The sequence below is a fragment of the Lynx rufus genome, unplaced genomic scaffold (assembly GCF_022079265.1).
Source record: "Lynx rufus isolate CCGP_SWC_20201006 ecotype Redwood Valley unplaced genomic scaffold, mLynRuf1.p SCAF_3, whole genome shotgun sequence".
In the NCBI taxonomy this organism is placed as follows: Eukaryota; Metazoa; Chordata; class Mammalia; order Carnivora; family Felidae; genus Lynx; species Lynx rufus.
Window position 1 is genome coordinate 99,948,125 of NW_025814845.1, and position 12,269 is coordinate 99,960,393.

General features: G+C 40.7%; 1 protein-coding gene across 1 annotated transcript in view; it reads right to left on the bottom strand.

Annotated features, from left to right (window-relative positions):
- Positions 1-10,104, bottom strand: part of ANXA5 (annexin A5) — a 30,519-nt gene extending 20,415 nt beyond the window's left edge. The window contains exons 1-2 of the mRNA XM_047090974.1: positions 9,997-10,104; positions 9,848-9,891 (exon numbers count right to left, since the gene is read on the bottom strand). Of these exons, the coding sequence (XP_046946930.1) occupies positions 9,848-9,856 (9 nt within the window). The 5' untranslated portion in view covers positions 9,857-9,891; positions 9,997-10,104. The remainder of the gene's footprint in view (positions 1-9,847; positions 9,892-9,996) is intronic.
- Between the last annotated feature and the right edge of the window lie 2,165 nt (positions 10,105-12,269).

A 12,269-nucleotide genomic window follows, 5' to 3' on the forward strand; every position in this document is an offset into this window, starting at 1 on the left:
CACACTGGTGGTAAGTGGAGCTGTGTGAGAAGGCTATCACAGAAGCGATATTAGTGGGGTGGAAAGGAGGGCTGGCAGAGAAGGGAAGGTCACCTACAATCATAATGGCAGCTAATATCTGCTGAGTGTAGCAATGGGTCAGGCACAGTGCTCAGAGCTTCTCACGGATCATCTCACTGAAACTTCATTTTACCTCAGAAAGGCTTAAAGAATCAACCAAAGGACCAGGAAGCAAGTACCAGAGCTGGTACTTGAATACAGGCCATGGGACTGGGGGCTACTAATCATGAAGCTGCCTAGCCTCCCAAAGACAAAAAGAAAATCTCCAAAGAGGGTGATGGCATGGAGAAGACAAATGAGAAAAATGTACTAGGAGGAAAGGAAGAAAAGGCAGTGTCCAATACCACAGGGAAGTCAAACAGGTGGTGCGACTGAAAAGGGTTCCCTGGACTTAGTAATGAGGAGGTCTTTGGTGGCAGTAAGAGCCTGATTGGAGAACACTGAAAAGTGAATTGTAAGGCAAAGCATCTCCATGAACTCCAATTTTACAAATGATGGGGTTTTTTTAAACATGCTTTTATATTTTTTTCATGTTTTATTTATTTTTTTTATTTTACAACCAAGTTAGCATATAGTGCAACAATGATTTCAGAAGTAGATTCCTTAATGCCCCTTACTCATTTAGCCCATCCCCCCTCCCACAACCTCTCCAGTAACTGTTTGTTCTCCATATTTAGAAGTCTCTTATGTTTCTCCTCCTCCCTGTTTTTATATTATTTTTGCTTCCCTTCCCTTATGTTCACCTGTTTTGTATCTTAAAGTCCTCATATGAGTGAAGTCATATGATATTTGTCTTTCTCTGACTAATTTCACTTAGCATAATACCCTCTAGTTCCATCCATGTAGTTGCAAATGGCAAGATTTCATTCTTTTTGATTGCTGAGTAATACTCCATTGTATATACATACCACATCTTCCTTATCCATTCATCCATCGATGGACATTTGGGCTCTTTCCATACTTTGGCTATTGTTGATAGTGCTGTTATAAACATTGAGGTGCATGTGCCCCTTCGAAACAGCACACCTGTATCCCTTGGATAAATACCTAGTAGTACAATTGCTAGGTCATAGGGTAGTTCTATTTTTAATTTTTGGAGAAATCTCCATACTGTTAAACAAGCTTTTAAATAATCACTTTAAAAAAAATACTGATCACCTGGGTGGCTCAGTCGCTTAAGCATCTGACTCCTGATTTCAGCTCCAGTCATGATCTCACAGTTTGAGTTCGAGCCCCACATCTGGCTCTGTGCTAACGGTGTGGAGCCTGCTTGGGATTCTTAGTCTCCCTTTCTCTCTGCCCCTCCCTCATTCACATTCTCATTCTCTCTCTGTCTCTCTCTCAAAATAAATAAGTAAACATCTAAATAATATTTTATCCAGTTTATAGGCTATGAAGTTACTAGTAGATAGGTTAAGAACAGGGGAGACAAGAGAGATTTGCCTTAAAAATACATCTGACCCCTGAGACTGAAGGAAATGAGGTGAAAGATGGAAGGAAGAGGAGTACCCTCAGAATCTCAGCTACTAACTATGAAGAAATAACTGCTGGTTGTATTTTTGAGAGCTTTCTAGAAATTGGGAAACACGTGCTACATTCCACATGATCCGAGTCATTGTCAAAGCTAGCCAAAGCCACGTAGTGGTAGTAACGGACCAGATGTGAGTCAGACATGAGTCACAAGGGCAGAAATGCTGCTTGGACATCCTGTCCAAACTCTATCCCTGCCCACACAAAAATGTCTATCCTGAGCAAATGTGACTTTCCATGACTCATATTGGAGGGCTTCTCCTTCTTCCCGTTAGTACCCACTGGCCTCCAGTTAAACATTGATACCTTACCCAGGTTAACTCCAACTATAAGTAAGTACTGTTCCCTTCACCCATTCCCCAGCTTGTGCTCAATTACCTTCACTCCCAGCCACCAGTGCCTGATCACGGAAATTATATATCCTCAGATGATACGTGGCCAACACATATAATTCCCTCTTTTAACTCTCACCTTCAAAATTATCCACTCTTCTAGCTCTATAATTTTGTTGGCTTTTTTGTTCATTTATTCTAAATGAGTAAGTTCTTTACCTTCAAAGACTAGGCATGCCAAAATAAAATGAATACAATTAAACCAAAACACAAGTGAAGGGTTGCTTTTCTAGACAGAATTTAAAGAAACAGGAAAACAACACAGAAATAACTTCAAATTTAGGGGCGCCTGGGCGCTTAGTCGGTTGGGCATCCAATTTCAGCTCAGGTCATGATCTCACAGTTCATGGATTTGAGCCCCACATTAGGCTCTGTGCTGACAGCTCAGAGCCAGGAGCCTGCTTCAGATTCTGTGTCTCCTTCTGTCTCTGCCCCTCCTCCACTCACACTCTTTCTGTCTGTCAAAATAGATAAGCGTTTAAAAAAAAAAAGAAAGAAAGAAAGAACTTCAAACTTAAGGATGAGAAAACATTCACCTGTCTGGAACATTTTAAACTGAAGCTTTTCTGAAGGCACAGAAGAAAACTTAAAAGCCCTCTTTAAATCTGTCTTCCAGTTCAGTGTTATCAATACTTAATCAAACACCTTACCCAACATTCCACATTAATACTAATTAGGAAGCAAAAAACCATGAAGCACACCACTATAACCGAGCAACTGCTAAGCAGCTGTACAGTAATTTTTAAGTATATTTCTTCTGAGGCTCAGGTTTCACAAAAAGCCCCTGGAGGCCCCTAAGAATGTTGGGGAAAAGGAAAGTCAAATGGCAGAACTCTGCCTTCACTCCCCAGTCAGAGCAGTTCAGGTCTTATCTGATGCACACTGTGCAGGCCCATTAATATTTCCTATGATAATGGGTCCCACTGATGAGCAAAGAAAAAAATTAAAAATCACCGTACCAAGAAAGAAATGAGATGAGCAAGAAAAAAGGGAAAAACCAGTATGACAGACATGATTCAGATCTAAGGTGCAAAGTAAAGTATCAGGAAAAAAAAAACAAAAAACAAAAAACTAGAACCTCCAAGAGGTACAAACACAATCAGGGGTCAGAAACAAAATCTCAAGCTCTAATTCTAAGCCTTGCTCCAATTCCATCAAAAAAGGTGAAAGTTCAGGGTGCCTGGGTGGCTCAGTTGTTAAGTGTCCAACTGACGGCACAGAGCCTGCTTGGGATTCTCTTTCTCCCTCTCTCTTCCCCTTCCCCATGTACACACGTGCAAGCACTCTCTCAATAAATAAATACACATTTAACAATAAAAAAATGAAAGTTAAATTCAAAGACTTAAATTCAAATCGGCCTTTGACCATTACCTTTGACCTCTTTCTTAAAATCAAGTGTAAGGGAAAAAAGTATCACTATAAATAGTTTAAGTTATACGCACAGAGGTAGAAAAGAAGTTTTGATAACAAAATAAAGGTTTTCAATATGATTTAGGTTTTTGTTGTTTCTTTAATGCTCCCATGACTATGACTACTTCCCACCTGGATAAGAACGCCTTCCCTTAGCAAATACCAACAAATGGAAAGTTAAACTGTCCGTCAATAATGGTGATGCCTTGAGGTAGCTGAAGTGGGCAAACGCATTAGCTCCCAATGAGTATACGTTTGGTTTGGGGTATGTAGGGTTCCATTTTACCTAACTGTTCAACTGGGAATTCTGTGAACAGTACTTGAAAAGCTGTATCACTAACCAATTCATTCACCAATGCTTCAGAAAATAAGCTTATAGATTTTTCATATTAGAGAAGAGTATGCATGGATTCACAACTTTATTTCCTTTTGTATCTAAACAAGGGGCAGAAACCTAATAAACATGGCTGGTCCTACACAAAGGTAGGAAATGTTAGACTCAAACCATTTTTAGTCATAGGAGAGAAATAGTACATAAATAAAAGACCTACAGAAATGAAAGAGGATTTAAAGATCATATATATCCTGCTGTTTACTAGACAGCATCTCCTAAATGTTTTATAAAGAACTCGAATTCAACAAATTCACTAACTCCATCTTTTCCGCACCTCAAACCTGCATTCCTTCCTCAAAGAAAAAGACAAACCACTCAATGAAGCAAGCCACTCATCTTGACCTGACCAAGCCCTTCAGCACCTACCACCACCCCACTCATGCACCCAATCTGCCAACTCTCTCCATCAATCCCCTATCTAAAGCCCCAGCCACTGCCTAGTTTAAGTCTTTAAGATTTCACTGGGACCATAGCAGCAGATTCCTAAGTGATCTTCCAACATCCAGCTTCTCTCCTTCCCTCCCTCACCCCCTGAAACACCATGCGGACTCTGCAGCCCTCAAATGCAACATCACACTGGCACCAGGGTGATTTTTGTGAAGTGTAAATCTAATCATGGCATGCCCCAACTTACAACTTTTTGACAGCTCTCCTTATCTACAAATGGTTCCTACCCTTTATCTCTTTCTGGCATCTGTTTCCAAGACAGGGCTCCATGTCCCCACCTGACTGCAGCTTCACTCAAACAATACCATACTGCCTGCTGCTCCTGGCCATGCCAAACTCCTTTACACCCCTGAGCATTTACTTTTGCTGCTGTTGCTTCTACATATAATGCCTTTCCTCCTTGTCCCATCTGACTAATGCTAGCTAGGTAACCTCATTTTTCTCTTCTGTGAAATAGTAATACTTATATCTGAAATAGTATTATGAGCACTAAATAATGCAAACAATGGACTTGGCAATGCATCTGTTATTTCACTAAACTTTCGTTCCATTTCCTCTTTAATTCCCATGTCTAACGATACCTGGCACATAGTGGGAACTCAAAACTTTCATACATTCATGAATGCATGCATGAATAGGAAGTAAAGAGAACAGTTAGGAACAGGTGTTCAAAGAAATGATACCAACTGCAATATGTATTAATTTCCAATAAATCAATTATATATAGGTTTACATATTATATAAACTACTGAATTGAAAGGCTGGGTCCAAAAAAAAAACCACTTAAAACAAAGGCCTTAGGAGCACAAGTTGTTGTAAAAGATCAACTAATGTGTTTGTGAAGTTTTAGAATAGTATTCAGGTTATTTTAATTTATATAAATTTATATTGAATATAATATTGAATTTATATTTAAATTTATATAAATAAATAAATTTATATAAATATATATTTATATTTATATTTCTACCACAGATTGCCTAACTGTCACTAGCTTGCCACCTATAGCCAAGGGGTACCAGATCTAGATAAGGGAATTAAGGTTTGCTGAATCCCAATGAATTGCTCAGTGGCTTGCAAAGCAGCCACACAGTTTTGGATCTAGTTCTTTCTCAGCATGCAAAATGTAAACAAGATTGCGCTCTCAGACAAAGGAATCAGGAACTGAGACACTAACCCAGAGCAGTACAGGTCATAAGTAAACAGGTAATCCTGACCTAGGATCCCAAGAGGGATCACTACAGACAGATTTGATTTTAAGATGAATGGTGGAAAAGATGCAATCAATATCTGATCGACCCCTCTAGCATGAAACTCATCTCAAATCTATTTATTTACATTGATCCTGCTGTTCTTTATAAATTGTCACAGTACAATGATTTCAAACCAAAAAAAAAAAAAATTATAATCAAACCTTGCACAATTTAAATATGTATAGGAGAGAGAACTCTGATGTTCATGAAGTCTCTAGTGAAAAATTATGTAGCCTGATTTTGCTTCATGACATGCCTGCTGCTCTAAATTAATTCTTTATTAACATTATAAATAAAGCTAAGTTCAGATTGGCCAAAATCTGTATTTTTAAAGTTGCAGTCTCATAAAGAAAATTAGAGATATAAAAGACTTAAATTGAATTAAAATGTATTAAATGGATCATTCATCTTTGAAATACATCCAACTCTTGATTTTTTGAAACCAAAGAATATAGAAGTACAGAATGTACTTTAAGTACCTAAAATAAATTAGAATATCTGTGAAATAATTTGGCTGTAGCTAAATAGTGATATTTTAAAAACCTGCATGAGCAAGTTAAGCAATAAGAAATAGGTCAGTGTCCAGTTTAAGAAACCCACCCCAAGATATAGTTAAGTCAGATTGAGGAAATAACCCTAAAATCTAATTAAAAATTCACATTTATATAATCACAAGCTGACCATTGCAAAGATGAAAGGATTCAAAAAATATTTTACTATATATAAATAACTCAGGCAATTAACAGCTCTTTGGCCATTCCTTAGTAAATATCTTGAGCTAGCTTATACCCAAATTTAGCATAGAAAAATGTTAGTGGTCCAATAATCATAAAAATTTACTATTTAGCAAGGTTTATTCTAAACATGGAAGTTGTGGTTTTTAAGCCATATAAATCCAAAGCCATTCAAATGATTTCAAAGATAAAATATATATATATATATATATATATATATATATATATATATATATATATATAGTCCAGGAACTGTTTACATGCAGGTACATTTGTAATTCAGATTTTTCTTGTATGTCATGGAGAAGATACAGTTAATCAGTGTGTTACCTTTGAGAAAGCCTGGGAAGCCTCATGTTAGACTCCTTCTCTCCATAGTAACAATCAGTTGGTAGACTCCCACATGTTTCAATGCTAGTGGATGAGGACTAGGACCAGAGAGAGAAGGGCAGAGCTCAAGTGGTGGTTATCCCACAAAACACCACCAGCTCTGAATGTATTCACCCAACAAGACAATATAAATCACTTTTTTAAAATTTTTTTAATGTTTATTTATTTTTGAGAGAAAGAGACAGAGTGTGAGTGGGAGAGGAGCAGAGAGAGAGGGAGACACAGAATTGGAAGCAGGCTCCAGGCTCTGAGCTATCAGCACAGAGCCCGACCCAAGATTCGAACTCACGAGCGGTGAGATCATGACCTGAGCCGAAGTCAGATGCCCAACCCACTGAGCCACCCAGGTGCCCCTAAATCACTTTTTATGTAGTTCACAATAGTTGTCATGGCTTTGTCCCCCTAGACTGACATCATCAGGGTAAAATTTAACTAAAATTTTTCATTGATATAAAAATATTAATATAAATATACACAAGAGTATAAAGTATTCGTAATATTTATTTATAGAAAAAAAGAAACTCCAATTATCTATCAAAGATTAATCAATGCTTTCTCATTAAATTCTTAGCAGGACAGTCATACCCAGAAGTTACCTATATAATTGATTTCCTGGATCTCTGTAAACTCTGATTGGCAAGGAGGTGGTCCCAAGGTCAAATAAAAAGACAAAAACACCAGTATGGAAGGTACAGCTTATAAACATGAAGAATAACTGCTGTTGGAGGCGACATTTTAATTCCTCAATAAATAAGAAACAGTATTTAACCATACATTTTAAATTACTGAAATGTACACCTCTATGTCTCAGGCATCTCATTTCACTACTCTACAGATGGCCACGGAGTGGAGGTCTCTGGCTCCCATAACCACAAGGCAACGAAACTACTACCATAGAAACCGTTTGAAACCTAACACTGAAGCTACTTCAGCCTTCCTACAATTACACTGAGGTCCAAGGGAATTTTTTTTGACAGTAAAAGTGCAATTCCTTATTGTGGGCATTCTGCACACCATCAAATATAAGTATAAAGACAACAAAACGTTATCCTAGTAGTAAACATTTTAACAAAATGCTTTACTTCCATGGTTTCCAAGGATAACTAATAACAAAGTAAGTGCAAAATTCAACACTGTAGCTTTCTTAGCACTACTTATAACTTTTATGATGACCAAAAACTGTGGTTTTGACAGAAAACAGTCCTGGTGTTATACTGTGATAGAGATCATGCACATAATTTTGTAATATAAACCACCATTCTCCCAGATTATATATGTATAGCAGCTTTTATACTTTTCATTATTTTAAATTATTAATGTCCACAATTGGAAAAATGTGTTCCTTTATGCTACCTGGAATCTACATAATTAAAAGGAATTGATTGAGGGGTGCCTGGATGGCTCAGTCAGTTGAGAGTCCAACTTCAGCTCGGGTCATGATCTCCTGGTCTGGTCCGTGGGTTCGAGCTCCAAGTCAGGCTCTACAGACAGCTCAGAGCCTGGAGCCTGCTTCTGATTCTGTATCTCCCTCTCTCTGCCCCTCCCCCGCTCACACTCTGTCCCTTTCTCAAAAATAAATAAACATTAAAAAAACAATTTTAAAGGAATTGATTGAAGAACTTCAGACATCACGGGGTAAACTTACAAAAGAGATTCAAGAAACAGCCGAATGAGCAAGTATAAAGGGAATTATTCTTTGATGCTTGTTTCATCGCCATTTACATCACCACACCAACAATATCAAGATAAGAAAAATAATTCTCAATGAAGGAAAGTTAGTTCCACATAAAAGTATCCTTTATGCGGGGAAGAACCTAAACCAAAGTTTCCACTTGAAGTAACAGGAGACTCCGTTTATTGTAATATTCCTTAAGTGTAATAGAGGAAGTAAGAATGGAAGCACTGTATAAATTAATAAAGTTACCAAGTCATCATAATCCTCCCATTTTTCTCTTGGAAAGAACCGTGAAACCTTATTCAATTTTGATAAGAGTTTTTGTTTTCGTTTTTTAATAAATGAAGAGTATAAAGAGAGGGCTTTGTCTGAGCAGTTAAAACACTTGTTTAAAAAAATGTTTGAAAAAAAAAAAGGGATCTGGACTCTGACAAGCCAGTTAAATTGTTGAGATCTGTAAAATTAGTTTTGGGGTGGAGTTGTTAGCACTGATTTCATTCACAAAAAAATTGTCAATTTTTATTCACAAAAGATTGTCAATCTTTTAAAGTCTGCTATATAAATTAAACTATTTTTTTTCTTTCCTACACTTGTTTAATGTGTATTTATTTTTGAGAGAGAGAGAGCAAGAACAGGGGAAGGGCAGAGAGGAGGAGACAGGATAGGAAGCCTGCTCCCACTGACAGCAGAGAGCCCCACATGAGTCTGCAAGTCACCATCCCCTGAGATCATGACCGGAGCTAAGCAGGAGTCGGATGCTCAACCTCTTAGCCATCCAGGCGCCCCTTCCCTGCAATTTTGATAAATGTTAAGAACAGGAAAAAAAAAAAAAAAAAAAAAAAGGCTAATAATATTAGGAAATCGAGTTCTGAAACAATCCCAAGGCAAATTCAATTCAGAACTCGTTCCACGAGTTCCTTAAGAAAAGCACCTCTTCTGTTTAATCTTTTGCATGAAAAAAAAAAAAATCCTACCTACAACTAACAATAAAATTGGGTTGAGCAACTGGAAAAAGCTCACTAGAGTTCTACTGGAAAAACACCAAGGCCCACTCACTGTATTATAATACAGGAAACGGCAGGGAACGGAAAGGGGAGGAAAGGAAAGAAGGAAAGGAAGAAAAAAAAAATGAAGGGAAGGGAGGGAGGCAGGAAAAGAAAGAAAGACAAGGAAAGAAAGGCGTTGGGCTCACATGACCGCTACGCGCTGGTTCCTGCTCTGGTTCTAATTTTAGCGGTTCTTTGGATTTGGGAGGGCGCACTTTTACACACTCACTCACGAAAAGGGAGTGCACCCAAATCCGGCCACGTCACCCGCGGCAGCGCCCCACCGGCGGCTACCGGGCAGGTTCCGGCGGGCACTCTGCGGAATAAGCCGGGGCACAGCGAAGGGGTCGGGGGGGACGCAACGAGAGAGGAAACAGGAAAGGTGTCCCAGATTTCTCCCAGGCAGATTTCGCTTTCTCCTAAACTTTCTTGGCTTCCAGACGAATTCTACAACTCCCTTGACACAGCTTACGAAGTTGGCAAATGCGAGCGCTGCGCGGGGGCGCAAGGCCCTACCTGTGCCATGGCGACTGCTCAGGTCAGGAAAAGGTGATGCAAACCTGCAAGAGAAGAGAGGCACGGAGGGTTCAGCGAGCCGCAGACCGACCCTCCCCGCAGCGCCCCTCTCCGGACGGAGCCCCCACTCCGGCTGGGCGAGCACTCACCCAAGCGTGACAGAGGGACCCAAGTGCTCCGAACCTCCGGGAAAGCCGCGGAGCGCGGAGCGGCGGCGCGCAGGGCAGGGCCGGGATGCAAGCGCAGTAGGCTCCAAGCAGCTGCTCGCAGCCCAACTCCAAGCAACGGAAACACCACCCGCCCTGCCCCGCCCGCCGCCTGCCACGGGGACCGGGCCCGCCCCTTCCCCGGCCTCACTGCGCCTGCGTGGGGCGCCACTCGTCCCAGTCCTCGCACACCGGGTGGGGCCGGGCTGCAGCTGCGTTGAAAGCGGCAGGAGGCGGGCTCCCCAAGGGCCGCTGGACCGCCCTGTGTTCGCGCGCGGGAAGGGCTTGGGGACTCTGACCCAGGCTCTGGTTTGGGGGTCGCTGGGAACTTTCTTCTCTCAGTGGCCTCACAGAGCTGCTCAGACAGCGTGGCCGAGTCGACTTTTTGCAAGGCGAGAAAGTCACTGCGGCCAAGGACAGTGGGTCTTTGACCATGGTATAGAATAAGAGTGAAGTTTTGAGAGCCCTTTCCCAAATTTGTTTTTAAGTAAACAAACAAGCAAACAAAAAAGTGTCAGTGGTTGCTTCCTAGATAATGTATATAGCTTGAATGTAGGTACCTCTTTGGTAGCTTATGTAGGAAATTTCAAAACCTCTGCTTGGATCAGTTCCTATTTTACAAACCAGCCTAGAACTTTACCAAAACTTAAATTTCAACTATACTCTGTATTCGTTCAACATAAAATCTGTAAGTACATGAGAGAGACACACAGAGACTGACTCCAAGATATTGTACTAGGCTGGTACAGAAAAAGCAAAGATAGACAGTGCCCTTCATAGACTTCCTGGTATGGGGGAGGAGAGGCAAGAGGACAACCTTGCAACACTAGACTGCATGAGATATTCTCAGATGAGAAGAGCAGTGCTGTGGAGATTCAGGATAAGAGATTAGAATCTAGTCCGCTTTGGGGAATAAAGAAGAGGTCTTGTCAAAATAAATGGAGAACAAATATGATTCTTGTATAGAACATCTCATTAGCTGGCACCCCCGGGTGGCCTGGTCACTTAAGCATCCGACTCTCATTTCTGCTCAGGTCAAGATCTCATGGTTTGTGAGTTCGAGCCCTGCATCGGGTGGGCTCTGTGCTGATAGACGAGAGCCTGTTTGGGATTATGTCTCCCTGTCTCTCTGCCCCTCCCCCACTTGCGCGCGTGCTCTCTCTCAAAATAAAAATAAGCTTCAAAAAAATTATTAATAAAAAACAAAACGAGCATCTCATTTGCTTTCACCTGTTAAGCCACATGTTTAATAGGCCCTGACAAAGTCCCAGCAGAGTGGTTGTTTACCGGATAGAAAGGCAAAACTGAAAAGTGTGTGGAGCTTGCAACATACACATACCGTCCCCTTTCAGCTTGCCTTCCCTCTTCTCTGGGAGCCTCTTTTCAACCAGCCCAACATCTCTATGTGGCCTCCAGTCCCCCCAGAATTCTTTCCTCCCCTCCCCCCCACAGCATTCTTGACAGGCCCATGCACCTGAAGGCAGCCCTTTCTCTGCATCTCTCCCTCCTCACACGCTCTTTGCTTTCTCTCTGCCTTTTGCCTCCAGCATTCTTTTTCCCATACACATCTACTTGAACTCCATTTCTTTTTTTTTAATATAAAATTATTTATTTATTTAGAAAGAGGGAGAGAGAACATGAGTGGGGGAGGGGCAAAGAGAGAGGGAGAGAGGGAATCCCAAGCAGGCTCAGCACCATCAGCCCAGAACCCCATGCAGGGCTCGAACTCAGAAACTGCAAGATCCTGACATGAGCCAGAACCAAGAGTCAGATGCTGAACCAACTAAGCCACCCAGGAGACCCTTGAACTCAACTTCCACATTCCCTGTCTCACTTCCTACTCTCAAAGTAATGAAATTCCATCAGATCTTACTGATTTTATAGGGAAATGCCCTGCGTGGGTTAATGACTTGCCCAGTGTCCTACAGCTAAATAGTGATAGAAATAATCAATTATTAGATCCAGAGTCTTGATATATGCCAGTTGATATTCTTTTTACTTCCAGTCACATCAATTTATTCAACTCCTGCTCTGGACCAGGCACAGGTCTTGATGCTGAGGAAAGGATGATGTAGTAAATGAAACAAAGTAGGTCATACACTGGGTGGAAGAGACAGAAAATAAACAAATATCTATTATGTCAAGTATGATACATGCTATAAAGAAAATAAAGCAGGGCTAGGGACCGGGGGTGTGGGGAACACTATTTTGCAAAG